At 37.5% G+C, this 14,330-nt stretch overlaps 3 protein-coding genes across 4 annotated transcripts; all 3 read left to right on the forward strand.

Moving 5' to 3' along the window:
- Nucleotides 1–587: 587 nt before the first annotated feature.
- Nucleotides 588–1,847, forward strand: hspb9l (heat shock protein, alpha-crystallin-related, b9-like). Its single transcript, XM_051877798.1, has one exon. It carries the CDS (start codon nt 776–778, stop codon nt 1,391–1,393), a length of 618 nt encoding a protein of 205 aa, XP_051733758.1. The 5' UTR covers nt 588–775; the 3' UTR covers nt 1,394–1,847.
- A 567-nt stretch (nt 1,848–2,414) lies between these two features.
- On the forward strand, nt 2,415–9,294 carry si:dkey-30k6.5 (zinc finger protein 345). Of its 2 annotated transcripts, none has more exons than XM_051877740.1 (4): nt 2,415–3,351; nt 4,431–4,566; nt 5,433–5,930; nt 7,578–9,294. In XM_051877740.1, the coding sequence occupies exons 1-4, from the start codon at nt 3,172–3,174 to the stop codon at nt 9,032–9,034; spliced, it is 2,271 nt and encodes a 756-aa protein (XP_051733700.1). In that variant the 5' UTR covers nt 2,415–3,171; the 3' UTR covers nt 9,035–9,294. The 2 variants fall into 2 exon arrangements, with proteins under 2 accessions (XP_051733700.1, XP_051733701.1); XM_051877741.1 differs by having other exon boundaries at nt 4,434–4,566.
- Nucleotides 9,295–9,826: 532 nt separating this feature from the next.
- On the forward strand, nt 9,827–13,550 carry zgc:103482 (uncharacterized protein LOC450001 homolog). The gene is made up of 8 exons (XM_051877780.1): nt 9,827–10,245; nt 10,425–10,533; nt 10,635–10,781; nt 12,367–12,438; nt 12,542–12,625; nt 12,761–12,926; nt 13,028–13,210; nt 13,372–13,550. The coding sequence occupies exons 1-8, from the start codon at nt 10,005–10,007 to the stop codon at nt 13,414–13,416; spliced, it is 1,047 nt and encodes a 348-aa protein (XP_051733740.1). The 5' UTR covers nt 9,827–10,004; the 3' UTR covers nt 13,417–13,550.
- Nucleotides 13,551–14,330: the final 780 nt, after the last annotated feature.

The raw sequence follows: 14,330 nt of genomic DNA on the forward strand, positions 1-14,330 counted from the left end.
TTAGTAGGTCTATTACTATAAAATCTTCCTCTAAGAAAAAGAAAGAAAAAAAACATAACCTTGACAAGACGGGTCATGGTTATTCTATAAAAATGAATTCCATCATACTTCCTAAATAGATATTGGATGTCAGTCTCCAAGTGATATTACGTTTGTTTGTTTTGTATATCCAACTTGTTCCTTCCTTTTGAAACTATTTCAGGCGGTGACGTCGTCAGAGGCACTGCCAACACAGGTGTCAGTTTCAGAATCCTGAGGTATTAGAAAGCATGTTGGGACACTCATAAGTTAAATTTAAACACAACCGACAGAATGTGAAGTAAGTTATGACACAAAAAGAAAACATGCATTGTGACATTGAAGTATTTATTAGAGTAACCCTGCTTAGCCAGAATTATTAATATAAGGTATTTTATATTAATATAAAAGTATGATAGGAAAACTTTTTTTCATCCTCTTGCATTAACCTCTTCCCTTAATAGAAAGTTATGCAGACCCATTAGAGTGTCAGAGTGATCACTGTAAATAGAACAATGATGCACTTCTCTGGTATTTAACAGATGGGTCACAAAAATACAGCTGACTTGTTTTGGAACATGACTGCAAGTGCTCAGTCATAGCAGCTCTTCGACAGACTGACACATACTGCCGTGCTAATATCGGAGCGTTACTGGAATGTTCTGAGGCAGCATATAAAAGCATTGGGTCTTGTTCATTGGGACAGAAGCACAGACGAAGTCGACCAGCTCAACACAGCACCGAAAATCCACCAAAGATGCTTTGCCCAAGCACATTTCAACCTCATCTCAGCCCATTCATGGACTTCCACTGGCCAGTACGCAGCCTGTGGCCGGAGACGAGACCTCTGTTCTTTCAGATCGAGAAAGAAATGATGAGACACATGCAGGAGATGAGGCACAACCTGGAGTTCATGGAACGCCTGCACCAAAGGATTTTTGACGAGATTGACCATGTCCCACCCATGACGACTTTCAAACCCATCTCATTCCAGGTCGGAAAGGAAGGAAGCCAATATGCACTGACACTAGATACGAAGGATTTCTCTCCGGAGGAGCTGTCCGTCAAACAAGTGGGCAGGAAGTTGCGGGTGAGCGGCAAGACAGAGAAGAAGCAAGATGATGGGAAAGGATCTTTCTCGTACAGATGCCAAGAATTTAGGCAGGAGTTTGACCTTCCTGAAGGTGTGAATCCTGAAGCGGTGACCTGTTCATTAAATAATGGCCAGCTACAGATACAAGCACCCAAAGAAGCTAATGCTGTGAGCAATGAAAGAGTGATTCCCATTACATACAGTCCTGCTGTGAAGAGTCCTGCTCCTCAGAGCCCTCAGCCTGAGAGCCAAGCAGCTGAGCCAGAGTCTACAGATAACTGAACTCAGCCTCTATGAATAACCCACAATGGAACAAATGACTCTATGGAACACCCACTTAAAGCTCGAACCTAAACGATTGTAAAAGAATTCAGTTTGTAAAAGATGCTACATTTTGTAGAACTGTATTAACATTTTGTTCATTGTATTAAGATTTTCTAGAGCAGAAGTCAAATACTTCAATTCAATAATATATTTGTTTTTGTTAAACTGCAAAGAGATGTTTTTGCCAAAAAGCTTATTTTGTGTAATAAACTAAAAACGAATCTGGTCCTGGGAATAACCACCATGTTTATGTAACTTGCAAGATATTACACAAAATATTATTAAATTGGTATATGTATTAAGCTGTATTTATTTATTAATGTAATATTTTTTTCTTCCATTTTTGTCATTACAATCTTCTTTAGAATCTCTGCATGGATTAGGCTACATAATTAAAAATTTCTTAAAGACACCCCGTGGTAAAAATCAAGTTTTTCATGTTGTTTATATGTCTATGTGGTGTTTTTAATATGCTTTAAGACAAACCATGTGCAAATTCATGTCAACACCATTGCTAAGTATTTTCTCCTTAAAACTGCAGTGGAAAAAAGACCCAAACTTGTGGTTTGAAATCACTGGTGTCTGTGACGTCACAAACTACCTTGTAACGAATCACATCAACGTGCCGACAGGCTTTAGCATATCATTAACAGCGAACTAGCAGGGGAGTCTTGAGAGAAGCCAGGTTATTCTGGTGTATTTTTCTGTTGATATGAAAAATCGTGTAGATTTAGCAATATGGCGGGTGTATGATGTATATTACAATGTTATGATAAAATATGCCTTTCTCCACTGACGTTCTGAGTTGTTCAAAGCGTTTCTAAGGATACTGACTCTCAGCTGTCTGACTCGTGAATGTGAACATATTTGTGTAACATTAGCAACACATTATTAGCTGTTTGATAGTCAAGCAAAAGGCTAATCATACTAATTACCGTTATGTGTCCGATGTTTTAAAGAGCGATACAATTGTGCTGCATTTACCTCAGTAAGTTGACCGAGTGGATCTCTGAGCTGGCATGAGTGAGTGGAGGCGGGATTAATGTGCATATTCATTGATAAGTGTATATTAAATGAGGCAAGGGTGTAGTTACATTCAAGCTAAGGCATGAGGAATTTTTTTTCACAGGAAAAAACGTTTAAATATGTCAACAAAGATGAGTTTTAAGGTTTTTTAGGGGTGAAAAATTAGTGTTAGTATTTAGCTCTTTAATTTGGATCTCATCCACGTTAATGCTTTTACAAAATATTCTTAATTCATATAGGCCTATGCCTACTTTGCTTTGGTTAACTGTCTCTACTTTGCATCGTCCGTCGTCCACACATCAGATATAAAAATGTTTGTGTGTAAACTTACGTGCACCTCACAAATTCACAAAAAAAAAAAAAAAAAAATTGTTTTCTAGGGTTGAAAAATAATCAAATATAAACATTTAGCTCTCTTATATGAATCTCACCAATTTAAAAAAACATTTGACTTCCCCTGTGACGATGATATTTCCCAAGAAGTAAAGCGTACTAATAACTCCAACCCTCTAGGTGGCAGTACTGCTTTTACAAAACACACTCAATTCGAGATTTTAGTTTCAGAAACAAATCTCTTTCCGTTTGTTCACCCGCCACAGACAAGCAAATGGATCGGGCTAGCTAGGATACTTTTTAAACCTGCAGTTTTGTATGTAATGAGGTAGTAAACATATTTTTGGGGATAAACTGCCAAGTAATCATCCTTGAGCATGACGGCAGTAATTCACGAGTTACTGTCCTCCGTTATGGGGGTGTTAGTTGAAAGTGTCGTGTCGGAGTTGAGCAAACATCTCTCTGACTTCACGACTGTCTTATCTGAAGAGTGGAAGCGCAACAAGGGGACTGCAGTGAACAAAAACAGACTTAAACAGGCGAATCAAGCCAAAACTGTAAGTTCTAGAGTAGATAAACGAATGCAGTGTCCGTTCCTGTTCACAACACGCTTCTTCTGTTGACTGACTGTTGTTTACATTGTAATTGCAACTGGCATATGAAAAGTGAACAGTGTAAAGGATATATTTAGAAGTCCTTAATGAATGTAATTATATTATAAATATAATAAACCTGTTAAACTTCCCTCAATCTGTTTCCCAGTAAGCCGTTGTTGCTTAAATGGAGTGTATTCATGTTTTTTGTAACATGCTGTTTTAAATTCCTGTTTGTTTTAAACTTCAGTTAGCACTGATTCTTACAGAAACATGTCCCACATTGAAAATTAACCAGAGATAACTACGCTTTCGACACACATTTAATTTGTTTTTGGCATATGACAAACATATGAATATGCATCCTGTAAAGAAACCATACTACTGTCTTCTGATTTAGAATATACTGCAATTATACACAAACAGCTGCCCCTACTTTGTGTCCACATGCCAGATATATTTGAAAAAAAAAAAGTGCTCAGCAAGGTTTTAATTTGTATGTCAACAATCATGACAGTCATCTCGATCACACAAATTGTAAAGAAATTGTTTGGTGTTTACATGATTTTCTTTCTGATAGTAGCTTGCAACGGCAGAAAAACAGTCAATACTTCATTAATAAAAAATTGTTGTTTTGTCTCCAGCGCAAGGTAGTGTGATGACAAATTGACAATTCAGTAGATGGTGCAGAAAACATACTGCATTTTCATTCATTCAACTAGAGATGGCAATTTATATAATACATGAAATTGTTTTTTGTATCTGTTGGTGTTCACTCATATTGAGTGATTGGAAATTCATATTTTGTGAGTAAATGGGAGCAGATCATACGCAATCAGGTGAATACCTTTGAACATTTTGTCCTTTGGGCGTCTTATTCTAGTCAGAATGAATTGAAAGCAAAAGACATTGCAGTTCTCTAGGGATCTAAAAAAAAAAAAAAAAAAAAATCATTTATTTCAATCAAACCCTGCTTTTTTTCCAGCAAATTGTAATAGGTGCATTCAAATAACTAAATCTCAAATGATCTCTTTGCATTTCAGAAGGAGTTTGCTGCATTCATGGAGCTGTTGAGTAAGGCCACAATAGAGACAATGGTGAAACTGATTCATGATCGCATCTCTGCTCAAGTATTGGAAGCTACAGCAAAGACTCAAATGTCAAAAGACAAACTAAATGGTACGTCTTTATTGTTAAAGTCACAATGAAATCAAAACTGGCATTTCTTATTTTTCTATGGAATATTGCAGTGTTTATTATAAATGGTTTATCTGTGCACATCATTTTTATTTTTTTTTTTTAATTCACATGTCCTCATAATTTTTAATCAAAATAACTTCCCCTTTTTCTGGCAACGACATCTCTTCTCTTTACTGATGACGTGTGTACAGGCACGAGGGTGGGACAATCACTCACATGGGATCACAGCATTAGCAAACCATAATGATCAAATGATCCAATCAATTCCAGATTGACAAAATCTGGAATTGGAATAGTCTCACCCTACATTTGTTCTTGTTGTTAGAAGCCATTTCACTCAGATATACATTACAATAGGGAAGACTTGCAACTTCTGTTTCATGCCAACTTTAATTGCCAACATGATTCAAAACCTGGGCAAAAATATTTGATGTACGTCTTTGCTGTACACATATATTTTGTTAAGTAAATTTGATAAATATATGTAGTTCTAGTTTTACGATTATTCATCTCTTCTACAGTGGTCTGCAGAAGGATTTCAGAGTACCCAAAGTGCATTTATTTATACTTGTCATGGTAGAAATGAGATCAATTCATTAAAAAAAAAGATTACCAGAAAAGCTTGCACTGTAAATCTGTTTATTCTACTTAACCATATTTCAAGATTCCTCCTTGAAAATTCCTAAATGCAGTTACAAATTATAATACAGTTTATTTTAATAATATGTTGTGTATTGATATATATTGTGATTCTAAGATTTTCAATATGGTAATCAAAAAACAAACAAAAAAGTCATTATTATTATTTATTTTTTTATTTTTTAAATCTTACTGTATTCTCACAGAGGGTCAAGCAACACCTGAGCCTGAAAACAATGTGCTTCTTGAGACTGAAAAGATCAAGGATTATGAATCTGAATCAGAACATCATGAAAACTCTGGACAAGCAGCAAATAATCAGTACCAACTGCTGTCATCTGCACCCACTGATATTCTGCCAGGGAATGTGGGTTTGAGTGAAAGTCAACCTTCCACAAGCACAAACATAGCTGCAGAGGAGAGACAGGAGCCTTTAATTTGTGAGTCCTGTGGAGTATCTTTCAATGACTTGGCCCTGTTGAACATTCACAATGCTTTACACAAAGAAAGACCTTTCAATTGTTTGACATGTGGGAATACTTTCAAAATGATGAAATGCTTGATGAAACACCAGAGATTTCACACGACTCCGGATGTGAGTATTGAGTTCGAAGCCACTCTACACGAAGAAGAATTCATTGTGCAGCTCGAAACCTGTGATGCTGTCAATACATCCCTGGAAACACTAGAGGTCACCACTCAAGGTAAGATATGAAATGCAGTGCTTAAAGGTGCGTTCAGTAATATATGTTGCTCTGACTGATATGGCAGTCATCTAGGACTGTATACTGACACAAATCAGCATAAATGCAGCATTATGATTAATTTGTGTCATGAGTAGCAAAATAAATCTTACTTCCTTAAAACCTGCAATGAAAAACACATGCAATTGTCAATGACTATAATGGGTTCTATTGTCTTTAGTCGTGTCACGTTGTCTCTCGTCAGGTATAGACACTGTGGAAGTGAAACAATTGCAGGTGTTTTTCATTGCAGGTTTTCAATTAAAAAATCTTTCATTTTTCAAACTTTTTCGTGGTTGTAGAGGTGCCAGATTTTTTTAAAAAAGGTTTAAAGGGTTAGTTCACCCGAAAATTAAAATTTTGTCATTAATTACTCACCCTCATGTCATTCCACACCCGTAAGACTTTCGTTCTTCTTTGGAAGACATATTAAGATATTTTTGATGACAGAATGCTGTCAGATTTCCTTCCATTGACTGCCTTTGCAACTTCCGCTTTGACACTTCAAAAACTTCATAAAGAGATCGGAAAACTAATCCATATGAATCGAGCGGTTTAGTCCAAATTTTCTGAAGAGAATCGATCACTTATGACGAACAGATTTAATTTAGGCTTTTACTCACATGTAAACATTGACCAGCAAACATAAGCAGAAGCTCAACCTGGCCTGCTACAAGCGCGAGAACAAACCTCTTCCGGAAGCTCAAATGTGCTGCGTAACACATGAGAATGAACCTCATTGGTTACGCAGCATGTTTGAGCTTCCGGAAGAGGTTTGTTCTCACGCGTGTAGCAGGTTAGGTTGAGCTTCTGCTTATGTTTGCTGCAAAGGCAGTCAATGGAAGGAAATCTGACAGCATTCTGTCATCAAAAATATCTTAATTTGTCTTCCAAAGAAGAAAGTAAGTCTTACAGGTGTGGAACGACATGAGGATGAGTAATTAATGACAGAATTTTCATTTTGGGGGTAACTAACCCTTTAAAGACATCGTTAAACTAGTCCATGTGACTACAGTGGTTCAACCTTGACGAGAATACTTTTTGTGTGCAAAAACAAAATAAAAATAACTTCAGTTAACAATTTCTTCTCTTTCCTGTCAGTCTCCCATGCCGTTGACGTAGTAAACACAGTGCAGCGCTTCCGGGTTCTATGTCAGAATGCTGGCTCATTATTGAACTTGTTGAATAAAGTTGTTATTTTTGTTTTGTTTCTGTGCACAAAAAGTATTCTCACCGCTCATAACATTAAGGTCGAACCACTGTAGTCACGTTTACTATTTTATGATGTCTTTAATACCTTTCTGGACCTCAAAAGGTGCAATTGCTGCCTATGTGTTGTTCAGAAACACTCAGATTTCATCAAAAATATCTTAATTTGTGTTCCGAAGATGAATGAAGGTCTTATGGGTTTGGAACGACATGAGGGCCGCAGTGTGACGAAAAAAGTTTAAAAACCAAAAAAGTTTAAAAACCACTGCTTTAATGAGTTAAAATTTACTGGATGCACCCAAAATGACCAGTTTTTCTAAATAAAAGAAAATGTAGAAATATTTGTTACCTTTTTCAGTTTGTTTCTCTTACACACCCTCTGTGTTCTTCTTCTTACAGAAATTCTCCAAAATAACTTGGATAACGAAGACTTATCTTGTGCTGTCTTGGAAAGCAGTCAGTATGCAACCGAATCGCTTGTGCAAGGTTTAAATATTACCATCGAAAACACAGAGAGTCAGCCCATCGCCACACCTAACACTGATATGATAAAACAATCAAATGATGGTTTGTTCCGATGCAAAACTTGCGGGAAGTGTTTTGAACTGAGGTGGAAGTTCATCAACCACGTTCGGGCTCATGTGAAACATTACAAATGTTCGCATTGCGATAAGCGCTTTACTATGAGAAGCTGCCTCATCAGACACGCAGCAATGCACACTGGAGCTCAGCTATTCAAATGTGATATATGTTCCAAGTCTTTTGTATTTCAGGCCTCCCTGGAAAAGCACAAGCGTCTTCACACGGCAGAAAAGACAGTTACTTGCCCAAACTGCCAGAAGGTTTTTCCCGGCAAGCGTTCGTTCGGCAGACACAGATGCAGAGCAGTCGAAACACTCTACAACTGTCCCGTTTGTGACAAGCAGTTCAAAATTAAACAAAACATGCTCGATCATCAAACACTGCACACCGGCGAGAAACCCTACTGCTGCGAGATATGTGGTGCGTTTTATAGCTGTGAACGGTATCTGAAAAATCACCAGAAGAGTCACATCGAGAAAACCTACGACTATCCGTGCGAAGTCTGCGACAAGCGCTTCAGTGCTCGCAAACACTTGCAGGCACATATGCTCGTGCACACAAGGGAAAAGCGATACGCGTGCGACGTATGCGACAAGAAGTTTGCCACCTCTGGAAACCTCAACAGACACAAAGCTGGTCACACGGGAGTGAAGCTGTACGGTTGTCCGATATGTTTGAAAAGGTACACTACAGCGTACGCCCTAAAGATGCACATGCACAAACACACTTCAAGCAAACCGTTTCTTTGCGATGTTTGCGGTAAGGGATTTACCAGTTCGGACTACATGAAAAGGCACAAGCGAATAATTCACGCGGGAAGGAGGGATTGTGTGTGTTCGATCTGTAATAAAGCCTTCATATTCCCCAGTTCTCTTAATCAGCATATGCTTGTACACACAGGAGAGAAGCATCATGAGCGACTGGTCAGTCCTCTGCTGAAGAAGTTCAGTTGCGATCATTGTCAAAAGAAGTTCTACTCACAAGCCGCCCTTACAGTACACCAAAGGGTTCACACGAAAGAAAAGCCATATAGTTGTGAGGTTTGTGGAAAGAGGTTTGGGTATTCGAGCAGTATTCAGATGCACATGAGAATCCATACAGGAGAGAGACCTTTTGGGTGTGATGTTTGTGGTAAGACGTTCAATCAGGCTGTGCATCTGAGGACCCATCAGCGAGTGCACACTGGTCTAAAGTCATTCAGTTGTGAGAGCTGTGGGAAGAAGTTTGTGGATCATAGAAATCTCAAGCAACATAAATGTAAATATACCATGTAAATTCTTCATTTTTTGCAAGACCAAAGGTTACACTGAATTAAACATTGCGTCTCATGTTCAGGGCTGATTAAAAAAAGTTTATGTAATGCATAGCATTATTATGTTCATAGCTGATGATCTGTAGGGTCTTGATTGGCAATCTGAATGAAATAAAAGTGTTCATGCCTCTGTATTTTTTAATTATGTAAACACTTATATTTTCAAACCAGGACTGAGAATCAATGCTTGTATGATGGCAATAAAAACATCATGAAGAACCAGCTCTGTCTTCTTTACATTAAATGTATTATTAAATGTATTTGATTAAATATAATAGTTGATTAATTATTAAATGTCATATGTGAATACAGTGTTTGCCAACCTTATACTAAAATACCTTGCACAGATGGAGTGGTTAATGTAAGTAAATTTAACAATATAAATTTTTAAATCTTTTTTAACGTTTTATTTATACTGGAAAGTTATTTTATCAGTAATTAACTTGGCTATCTCAAACGTTTGCTTGATACAATTCATTGCACATAACTTGTAGTAATTTTGCCAGTGGTACATCTATATTATGAAATGTATAGTGATGAGGAAAATGTATAAACAAATTGTACCGATTTTATATTAGAATGACAATATATTTATAGTTTTATTTTTGTTCTAAAAGTTATAATTTCACATTTCTAGTCACAAAACGGCTAGAAAATATCTATAAATAATATTTTGAATGCGTAATTAATATTAATGAGCGCGTTCTAGAAACTTAAGTGGACTTCCGGGGCGGAGAGTAATTGCTTATATTAACCTGAATTCAATTGCATGAACGTCACTTCTGACGGTTGAGTTTGTTGACTTGACCTCAATCTATGGTCGCTGTTTAAAGACTATTTTCTCTTTGAGAGATAAAAAGAACTTTGTTCTTTTTTTATCCTTCGATGATATCAAGCCGATTATTTAATTTCCTTTATAATAATCGAAAAAAATGAAGGAGTTAGTGGAGGAAATGCCTGATGAGGGGTATGGATGCGCCGTTGCAAATCGTTTCGGCCAGCTGCTGGACGATGAATCCGACCCTTTCGACATCTTATATGCGGCAGGGGTAGAAAAAAAGCAGAAGAAAAAGAAAGAGGAGCCAAAGAAAACTTCAACCACGACTAAAGCTGGAAAGAAGGAGTCTCAAAGGGACAGGAAAATCATTCTTCCAGCAGGTGGGAGTGGACAAGGTAGGTGAAGACGGACTGGGTAATTTTACTCGACGCCACATGCCTTACTTTTAATAGTTATAGAGTAAATTTAAACTACTAGAAGACTTTAAATGTGATGTGTGTCGTTGGTTGCTAGAGTTTCACACATTTAAAGTGTTTACATATGTTTGTGGTATGTATTTTGTTCAATTTTATAGGCCAAGTCCGTCTTGCTCGAGGAGAGGTTGAGGAACGAATAGAAAGACGCGTGAATTTTGAGCGCAAATTCAGCGATGCCGAAACCCCCCTCAGTTTCTCTGTTGAGAGGTAAAGTTCTCTGTTACTAAAAAAAAAACCGTCTCATCTTTTTATATTCGTTGTCCTGAATTATTTTGCGTGCCACTCAATCCATCGTCGTCTGTATGTAGGCCTGTGGATGTACTGGACAGGCCTGTCAGAGGAAGAGGCACTGGACGAGGACGAGGAGCCCGAGGCCCAGGATATCCAAGATCCAACGATGGATTTGACCAGAGAGGAAAGAGGGAGTTCGAGAGACACAGTGGCAGTGACCGAACGTGAGCAGTGATTCTTTACGTTCATGTTAATAGTCAGTAACTGGTTTCTATTTATGACCCAGACTTGATTCGGTGTCATTTATAAATTATACATTTATGTAATTTTAAACAAAATTATACAGATATAAACATGTCCTTAACCACTGAAACATTAATGTGTCATATTTTAATATAACCGTTTTAAGAGTGTAATAAATAACAATATATTACGTGGTATTTCATTATCTGTTTGACAATGCCAAATATCAATCTCTAGGTTCGATTAAGTTATGGATGACATGCGCAATTATATGGTTAATTGCATTGTCTACTTTTTTTTTTTTTTTTTTTTTTTTTCCCCCTCCTCCATAACCTTTTCAGAACTTATCTGTGACCCATTTTTGGGTTTTAAAGGATTAGTTCACTTTGAAATGAAAATTAGCCCAAGCTTACTCACCCTCAAGCCATCCTAGGTGTATGACTTTCTTCTTTCTGTTGAACACAATCGCAGAAATATCAATAGGGATCAATGAGTATGAGCTGAAGAAAGTGTCTCCATCCATCATAAATATGTGCTCCACATGGCTCTGGAGGGTTAATAAAGGCCTTCTGAATCGAAGCGACACGTTTGTTTTTAAAAAAACAAAAAAAAACAAAAAAAAAAAAAAACACAAAATGAAGTAAAATATCTAGGTTCCGCACAAGCTGCTTTCTCTATTCAACGTATGCAGAAAGTGTAAAACTCTTGCAGTTTACAAAGCTTATGCTACGTCTTACGCCTTCCCTATTCAACTAATTTTTCATTTCAAAGTGTACTAATCCTTTTAAGTAACTTGTTAGAACCTGCTTGTTTAAAGAATTCTGGAAAACTAATGTCTTAAGGCTTAAAGGGTTCATATGATGCTATTTTAAGTTTAAATTTCTTTTGGTTAATAGAATAAGTTAATGTTTAACACACATTTGTCACGTCACGTACATTATTGTACAGCCCTCTTTCCGTGAAGCTCAGAGTGCTGATTGGCCAGCAGACCCGGTGCGTTGTGATGTGTCGGAAATGTAACCCCCTTACCATAATCGTGAGCTTCCAATATCCAAGACTTTAAGCAATTGTGAACACAATGTCATTGGTTTTACCATATTGGTTTGAGCCCGTCTGTTTCTGAAAATGTGGATGATCAAGCTGAATGATCAGAACCAGTTTTGCAAGCATGACTTGAGCAGAACGCTTCGCAGTGGCTAATGTGGTTTTGCTTTCGCATCCAAACACACAGCGTCTCCGCGACATGACAACACTACAATTCACTGAAGCCTCGCCTTCTCTTTGCGTATGCCCTTGTGGCGGGCAATCTGCTCATATTTCACATTGTGACAGGCATTTGCGAAAGTAATGTCTGGACCTTGATCAAGGTGTTTTAGGCAGGTCTGAAGCAGTGTTCTGTTAGAATAAATCCCTTTGCAAGAGACTGAGCTTTGTAACTTTGCAGATCATATACATCAACAAACTGATACATTACACACTAAAGGAAAACAAAGCATCACATGACCCCTTTTAAAACCTTCTGTATGCGCAATGTCTTCTGGTAAATGAGGCATTACTTGAAATCAGGAGTGTCCGTTCGGAAGAGAAGCGCAGTGGCAGTGGATCTCGCAACTGGGGCTCTATGAGAGATCACATGAGGTGATGCTTCACATTTTATATAGTTATATTATGTCAGGTTGGAATACTCTTCTCAGTTTGCTTTTACCCCCATTTAAAATGTCATTTTCCTCCGGTCCTGTAGTGAAATTGAAGAGGCCTCACCTAGTGAGGAGGTCGTTGAAAATGAGGAGACCCAAGAGGCAGTTGAGACTGATGGAGAAAACAGGTCTATTTCGCACAGCTGCAGAAAGTATCTTGTAACACCTAATGCTTGACAGCACATACTATTATGTGCTGGCTTTATGAACTTGTGCTTCCTTTAAGTCATAATGGATGTTAATATAGATTGCTTCTCTTACAGAACATCTGAAACTGAGGAAGTGATTGAGGTTGCCATAGAGATGACACTGGATGAGTGGAAAGCCCTACAGGAGCAAAGCAGGCCCAAGGTAGAGCTGAATATCCGTAAGGCAGACACCCCTATGCCTTCCAAGGCCATGGTTATCCATAAGTCTAAATTCCTTCAGGTAAGGAGTCTCACTCTTGGTGCAAAGTTTATTGGATGCTGTTCTTCTTTTGTAATTGCAGTTTTTTTTTTTTTTTTTTTTTTTTTTTTTCTTCTTTCTAGAAACAACAAAATGGCATTGATGAGGATGTGGTTTTCCGTCGCCCGGCCAATGACATTACCTGTCAACTGGAGATCAACTTTGGCAGCCTGGCTCGGCCCTCTCGTGGTGGGAGAGGTGGACGAGGTGGTCGTGGCCGTGGGGCTCCCTCCATGGCATCCCAAAGATCTCCACAACTTGAATCTGTAAGTTAATGTTGTATTGGTTTCGTCAGAATTTGCTTATGGCCCTGACAACATAGTCCTGTGAAATGCAAGACTTACGAGCCAACTAGGTGTTCATGCTGTGTGAGGAAAAATGTGCCTGTGGTGGTTTGGGGCTAAATCATGTTTTTGTGTTTCCTAAGGCTCCAAACCCAGATGATCCAGAAGATTTCCCTGCACTGGCGTAGTGCTCCTCCAGAGATAGAGAGTGAAGATCAAACCGTTCTGCAGCCCATGTTGGTAACACTGAAATGGGCAATGTGCACTTAAAATGATCAACAAATAAAGAATGCACAAAGTTGGTTCTTTGCATTTGCTGTAATTGATGTAATCTTGTTCATTCTTTAACTTTTGCACTTGATTGGACTTAATATTGAGTCTGGAGAAGTGGTTTGTTCTAAAATAAAGCATGCTGTTAAAGGCACTCACTTGTGCTGAGTGAACACTTTATTGCCCAAATATGTTAAGCATTTAATCATATAAAAAAAATAATGTAGACTTAAAGGGATAGTTCACCCAAAAATGAAAATTCTGTCCTTAATTTCTCACCCTCATGTCGTCCAAAACCTTTCGTTAATCTTTGGAACACAAATGAAGATCTTTTTGAAATCTGAAAGCTTTGTCTCTCCATTGACAGCTACATAACTACCACTTTGATGCTTCAAAAAGTTCATAAAGGGATCATAAAACTAATCCATGTGAATTGAGTGGTTTAGTTAAAATTTTCTGAAGAGACACGATCACGATTTAATTTAGGCTTTTACTCTCATATAAACATTGATCAGCGAACAAACAAGCTCAAACGAATCTGGATGATGTGCGACAACAAACCTCTTGCAGAAGCTCAACCAATGCATTTTTAATTAAGTCAAACAACAATTTTTTTTTTTTTTTTTTTTTTTTTTTTTTTTTAAAGCAAAATAAAATTAACAAATCTAATGATTTATATGAAGATTAAATAAGTGTGCACAAACTTAGAGCTGCACAATTCAGTCTATTTTAAAAATTTTAATATTTGAATTATTTAAAAAAAAAAAAAAAAATCTGTTTTGATGTATGATTCAGTGACTTTCATAAATACTCTTGTTTCATTACTGGATGA

The sequence above is a fragment of the Ctenopharyngodon idella genome, chromosome 21, assembly GCF_019924925.1.
Source record: "Ctenopharyngodon idella isolate HZGC_01 chromosome 21, HZGC01, whole genome shotgun sequence".
Lineage (NCBI taxonomy): Eukaryota > Metazoa > Chordata > Actinopteri > Cypriniformes > Xenocyprididae > Ctenopharyngodon > Ctenopharyngodon idella.

Excerpts from the sequence above, each read along its gene's own strand:
- zgc:103482 (XM_051877780.1), top strand. The coding sequence starts at position 10,005 with ATGAAGGAGTTAGTGGAGGAAATGCCTGATGAGGGGTATGGATGCGCC. Across the intron at positions 10,246-10,424 it reads AGCAGGTGGGAGTGGACAAG|GCCAAGTCCGTCTTGCTCGA; the intron begins GTAGGTGAAGAC and ends TCAATTTTATAG. Across the intron at positions 13,211-13,371 it reads GATCTCCACAACTTGAATCT|GCTCCAAACCCAGATGATCC; the intron begins GTAAGTTAATGT and ends GTGTTTCCTAAG.
- si:dkey-30k6.5 (XM_051877740.1), top strand. The coding sequence starts at position 3,172 with ATGACGGCAGTAATTCACGAGTTACTGTCCTCCGTTATGGGGGTGTTA. Across the intron at positions 3,352-4,430 it reads AGGCGAATCAAGCCAAAACT|AAGGAGTTTGCTGCATTCAT; the intron begins GTAAGTTCTAGA and ends TTTGCATTTCAG. Across the intron at positions 5,931-7,577 it reads ACTAGAGGTCACCACTCAAG|AAATTCTCCAAAATAACTTG; the intron begins GTAAGATATGAA and ends TTCTTCTTACAG.
- hspb9l (XM_051877798.1), top strand. The coding sequence starts at position 776 with ATGCTTTGCCCAAGCACATTTCAACCTCATCTCAGCCCATTCATGGAC.